This window comes from Camelina sativa, chromosome 2, assembly GCF_000633955.1.
Source record: "Camelina sativa cultivar DH55 chromosome 2, Cs, whole genome shotgun sequence".
Lineage (NCBI taxonomy): Eukaryota > Viridiplantae > Streptophyta > Magnoliopsida > Brassicales > Brassicaceae > Camelina > Camelina sativa.
Window position 1 is genome coordinate 22,979,718 of NC_025686.1, and position 6,510 is coordinate 22,986,227.

At 27.9% G+C, this 6,510-nt stretch overlaps 2 protein-coding genes across 2 annotated transcripts in view; one reads left to right on the top strand and one right to left on the bottom strand.

Moving 5' to 3' along the window:
* LOC104733440 (ATP-dependent 6-phosphofructokinase 7-like) overlaps positions 1-461 on the top strand; it is a 4,422-nt gene extending 3,961 nt beyond the window's left edge. Inside the window, exon 3 of the mRNA XM_010453020.1 lies at positions 240-461. The gene's annotated coding sequence lies outside the window, so the exon portion shown is untranslated. The remainder of the gene's footprint in view (positions 1-239) is intronic.
* Positions 2,122-4,498, bottom strand: LOC104733461 (inositol oxygenase 5-like). Its single transcript, XM_010453044.2, has 11 exons — positions 4,357-4,498; positions 4,116-4,248; positions 3,958-4,042; positions 3,513-3,717; positions 3,352-3,411; positions 3,219-3,271; positions 3,016-3,138; positions 2,835-2,904; positions 2,668-2,746; positions 2,487-2,568; positions 2,122-2,381 (listed from the first exon to the last, which is right to left on the bottom strand). Exons 1-11 carry the CDS (start codon positions 4,385-4,387, stop codon positions 2,355-2,357), a joined length of 948 nt encoding a protein of 315 aa, XP_010451346.1. The 5' UTR covers positions 4,388-4,498; the 3' UTR covers positions 2,122-2,354.

The window sequence follows — 6,510 nt, forward strand, 5'->3', positions numbered from 1 at the left end:
TTGTTTGTTTGTCCTTTCTGATGCAGAGGATAACAGAGAAACAGAACAATGTAGTGATTACGGATAGAATGTGGGCGAGGCTATTGTCTTCTACGAACCAGCCAAGTTTCTTGGGGCCTAAGGATATATCTGAAGAGAAGAAAGAGATGCCAGAGACGCCGCTTCTTGACGACGGAGCTGTCGATATCCCTCCTGTGACTAAAGAGGTCACTAAGTGAAGTTTCAGGGCATGATGGCACATATTCAAACAGTATTTTGCTCAGAGGTTTCTGAAACGATGCCGTTTTAGGCGAAAGTGGAATAATTGTTACCCTGACGATTTTGCCCTTTTGTTGGCATACACAAAACACAAATTTTAGTTTTCTTCTTAGATGATGTTTATTAGTTTTGTAATATTTTTTGCACTTTCAAGTTTTAACATCTGAATGAATGAATAAAGTAATCTTCGTAACGTTTAATCATCTTTGTTATTGTAGTTTTCAGTTACACATAACTTTAAATACAAAGAAAATTAGAAGAGAGAATGTATAATAATATAAGTAAAATACTTAATAGGAAATTTGGTTTAAAGTAAAACTAGATTCGGATTCGAACATACGTGCGGGGTTGATTTTAAAAACTAAATTTACTAACACATTTATAATTTATTACGTACATGCGGATTATGTTTGTAAACATATTTTTAATAAATATTATTAACATTCATAATCCAAACTTTTTTTATATCAGTTTAGTATTTGATTTATTTTTAATTCGGTTTAGACAAAAAAATGATCAAATTTGTTTTTGTTATCAGTAAAAACAATTATATTAAAAAATAGTAACAGAAAGATGGTATGTCTAATTTAGGACATAAAATCCATCATGTCCTGTATATGTCTCATAACTATGGTTGATTTTTTTTTTTATCTATTATAGAACATAGTTTAATGTTTTTTCTTTTTCTTTTGAATATTTTTTTGACATTTTTGTGTTAGATAAATTGAAAAATATGTTACATAATATATTGGAAGCATTAATTTATTTTAATTCTAACATGATCCTGGATTTTGATTTTTGAAAATTTTTAATCTCATCTTATTCCTCCTTCCATCCCGTTTCCGTCCCATTATTCTTTTCTCATTTCCTCAAAATCATGTTCCTACATATTTAGCACACAAACACGTAATAGTTTGATTCAAAACAAAATAAAGTATTTGATGAAGAAAAATAATTTCTTTGAAACATTCAGTTAATAGAATCACACATACATGCCGTGTCAGTTAACATTCTTTTATCTCTTGTTTTGTACATGCTTATGCTAGATAAGCTGAAGAAAAAAAAAACATATTTAAAATACTGTTGTTTTACTTTAGTTGTAACATGTTTTCGGATCCGCACATTTATGCATTGATAAAATGATAAGTTATAAGTAGTTTCAAACGTATGTATATCTTAATTCAGTATCCAAGATTTAAACATACTGTATATATGTAATACATATGTTTGAAATCATAATATAAAATCATAAATATTGTTTACAGATATCTCACAATATATAACCAAATTATATTTTTATACATATATACAATTTTGTATTTAATTGCTCGATTTTAATAGATACCGATTTAAATTATTTCTATAAACATTTAGATGATTTTGTATATTAGGTAACATCATAATTTCTTGTTTCCGGATATATCTCAAAATATAAAATCAAATTAAATAAGTTTACATATATACAATTTCGAAATTAATTGCCCAAATTAAACATATACATAAATATCAAAATTATTGTTTCCTTAAATTGTTTACGCAAAACTACTTACCTTTTTTGAATTTTATTGCAGATGCTTGTTTCGATTCTGTTTGGATACGAGAGTATGAAAAACAGCTCTGAACAGTTAATACATGATCCGAACAGAATTAATCCAGGGCATATAGGATCCGTGCATTTTTATTATCAAATTTACTTTAATGTCCTTTTTGTATTGTATGCTTTTTAATTTATTCATGGTCATTTTATATCATATATTTCAGGATTCATTTTGCCTTGTAAATAATGCTTCCCTTTTAATAGTATAGATCTTAAAGATTTGGTGCTGTTAAAAGCGTTTTGGATCTAATCGTAATTCATTCTTTTGCTGGTTTTATTGAAGAAACGATACACCTCGGAAGTTTTAAAACATAAGATAAGAAAATAAAATACTTTTTTTATATAAAGGGGATAATAGGACAGACATAATACAATATAGTTGATTTCAACATTAGCTAATGCTAATGTAATAATATAACTTTATCAGCTGGGCAAATAATGCTTTCCAGGTGCTGCTTAATCGAGTACTAATCAATCAAACGCCATTGATGGTGCATCATCACCACCTCAGATTTTCCGGGAAATACTGGAAAAAAAATCCCAAACAAAAGTTTTTTAGATTGAAGATAACAAAACAACAACATACAAAAATGTTCACAATGCTGTCAAAATATAAATTTGAAATTCTTACTTTCTTGATAAGAGACATGTAGTACGGCTTAACCTTCTCAACATCGACCTGTACTTTGCTCTTGCTGTATAAATCGTACTTGCTATATAATAAACACACATTTAAGGATTAAAACTCGACCATTGGAGAAAAATTTATCATGGAGTTAAGTTAAGATTTAAATTTAAAATAAATAAATTACTTGAAAACATGGAGCCATTTGAGGTTTTCCTTGTCTTCTTCATTCATAAGGTGAGTGTAAGCTCCAGCCGTGTGCAATGCTACACACATATTAATCACATATAATTAAATGCTAATCAACCATTCAAATTATATAAGATCATCATCTTATTAGATTAGGTAGCTTACGATAAAAGGAATGGTATCGAATGATGAACAGTCCCGCAGATGGCAAGGTGCTTTCATTCTCCTTGGCTACCTGTTTAACATATAATTAATAAATTGTAAATTAATCATTGTATATCATAATTAATATTTAGTATTTTTATAAAAGTATCGTAATGAATTATGAATCAAATAATGTAATTACCATATACATGTAGTCATCATGTCCCCATGACATATTAACATTTTCTAGTCCACATCCTTCTGAATAGATCCCAGCTTTGGTGTTGTACTTTGGGTTGTTAATATCAGGGTTTTCCATAAAGTACTGCATTAAATGAATAGGAATATAATATGAAACTCTAGATCAACTGTTTAAAAAATTAGATTTTAACTACGAATATGTACCTTGTGGTGTACGTTAGATTCATCGAATGCACATCCAACAGGGAATGTGTCACCTGCAGGTTTGGATAATAGAGAATCCATAAGTTACTCAAAAAATTTATAAGTTTACTAATTAATCACAAATTAGACTTACCAACAACAGCCCATTGAGGAAGCTCTCCAAACTGTGGAAGAGTCAGGACCTTCCCAAGATCTGGAGATTGAGTCCATTTTAGCATTTTTCTTAAGGATTTTCATCTATATGATCATTTAGGTTCTTTAATTATATAGCCATAATAAATAACAATTAATTACCATGGATAAGAGCAGTGAGATGGAGCCAATCTTCGTTAGGGTAATCTTTACGGATAGCTTCCGCAGATTGAAGCAAATGTTGAATTTGTGGTTCGTCGAGATCAGGATCACTCTCGTCCACCACTTCGTTAAGGAGTTCACAACATTCCCAAATGTTCATCACCATCTTGTCCAATTTGCCATATTCGCTTCTCATTTTCTTCACCTGCAAAAGTATAATAAATTAATTAACATTATTGTTAGATATATGTTAAAAACAACAATACTCAAATCTGTATCGTACATATTTTGGCTTAAAAGCTATTGGAAAGATATTAGTTGCATTAGTAGTTCATAAATCACGTCCATGCAAACATAATATAGGACTCAACTTTCATGTTGATTTTATATATATAACGATGCAAGAACAAATAAACCGGAAATTATAATATATAAGAGATCTTACAAAATCTACAGTTTGATTAGTGTGTTGTGTTTTATAGAAAAGTTCGACTCCCTTCTGTCTCTCGCTCTTTGTATCAGCGTAGTCTCTGTAAACAATTCACATCAAATCAAATCTAAATCTTTTAGAAAATTTTGAAAATCTTTCAAAAAAAAAAAAACCTGAATTGACGACCAAATGCATTCATCTCAGGAGCCAAAAACACTTCATCATCAGATGATATCTTCGACATTGGAACTCCGCTGTCCAATTGTAACTCTCCAGTCTTTTTATTCGTCGTAGAGTCCTCGTATTCTTTAAAAAAAAGAACGAAAAATTGTTATATTTACGATTAAACAAGATTAAAAAAAAAAGAATCAAAGAAATTGAATAATTGTCACAAGAAGATAGATATATGTTTACCAAAAACAGGGGTTTGGACAGAGATAGTCATCTTCAAAATGTGAAAAAAGAAAAAGAAGATGAATCGTGAATACAAAAAGATCGAAGAGAGAATGTCTATGAAGATATGTAATTTGATGGGGAGCTAGAGACACAGAAGGGGTATTTGTAGTGAGAGATGATTTGGCTTTAAGAAAAAAGATAAGAAACGATAAGTTCCTCTATAATTAGAAACAAATCTAATTATCTTTGACCTTTATTTAGCAAACCAATTAGATTTATCCACACACCCTCTAAAACAAACAGAATCCATAATTAAAATCAAATCTGACTAATATTATTTGTTAACAAGTATTGTCTATACTGGATTAACTTCCTTAACGAAAATTTTTAAATTGGTCAACTTCTTACATATTAGTTTCCTTTTTAGAACCAGAATATGTGTCATGTCCAGCTATATAGATACACTAACATCTAATCTGTTTACAAGTGTTAGTTTTAATTACACTTGGATTTTCAGTTTTGTTATAACTGATTTATTTTAGATTATTTTCAGTTTAGACTTTTTGGTTTTTAATTATAATAATATTCTGTATATTATATAATAGAGTAGGATTACTTTCTAAAACTTTGTTTCTGAGCTTGATATGTAGCACATCTGGAGCTGACACCTGTCTTGGAAAAAAACTGTACTTCTCATTTTTTTAAATTTTCTCTTAATCCACCAATTTCTAAATAAAAACCAAAATTAATTATATTAGAATAAATAATTTAGTTAAAGCTTTGACCCAAGTTTATTTATACAAAAAGAGAATAAAACATTAACACAATTTTTTTTTGTTTGTTCAACAAACACAAACAAGTAGAATTACATTCTAACACTTTATTTTCTGTGCTTAACACCTAGCACATACACACCTGTGTTCTGGAAAAAAAATTAACTTCTCATTTTTGCAAAAACAAATTTTCTTTTAATCCACCAATTTCTAAATAAAAACCAAAACTAATTATATTAAAAGAGATAATTTTGTTAAAGCTTTAACCGAGGTGTATTTATACAAAAAGAAAATGAAACATTAACACAAACTTTTTTTTTTATCAAACAAACACAAATTTCTTCTAAGATTTTCTACATTGAAAACATTAAAATAAGTTCAATTAGTTAAATAAAAAATTGAATTATGAAGTTATATTAAATAAAATTTCATTCCTTGGACTGTTTTAAATAAAAAATATACATAATTTGGTTTGGTTTAATGGAAGATTATTTTCCTTAAACTCTAAATTAGTTTGACTTAATAAAAAGTGGATGTGTTTCACATATATTTATGTTTATGATAGTCCTTGGGATTAAGAAGACAAAAATTGAATTCACAATCATGCCAATAAATTATTTATATGTTACACCATCTACAGACAACCGCTACAAAATGATATAATTAAACTAAATTCGCTGAAAAATAAATTATAATATTGCCAAAAACAATATACAACCCATAAAATACTAAAAATATAAAACAACTAATAATCCCATTATCAAGTAAGATAAACAAAAATAATAATTACAGTCAATATTAAAAAACATAACACAAACAAATTTTATAAACAAAAAAACATGAAAAACAAAAAACAAAACACACCCTTCTAAGTAAAACCATATGGAAAATATATTCAATTGCACTAATAGAACAGGAGCAAAAACAAACTTAGTGGGAGTTATTGGTTTAAGATTTGAATAGAGTTTTAAAGATTTTAAATGTTATGTAGAATATGTTGTTATTAGATCAAGATTTTGTTAAACTCTGTTAAAGTTTAGTGTTATTAGTATGTGATTTATAAAAAGTCATTTAAAATCTTAACAAATCTGGGTTATTGGATTCAGACTTTTATAAAGTCATTAAAACTTTTGTGTTATTCAATTAAAACAAAATAATCTAGGATTGTTAATGAGTTCAATTATTATGTTATTGGTTCATGATTTTAGACAATTTCTTTACAAAATAAAGTCATAGAAAGTATCATAAAAATACAGGGATTGTTTGGAGGACTTTACAAGATTTTAGAAAACTAATCAACAAAACTCTCTAGCAATCTTTAACAATCTTTCACTTATTCATTTTTCATGATTTTGTTGAACTCTTCAAAAATCTTTATAAATCTCAAACCAATACCACC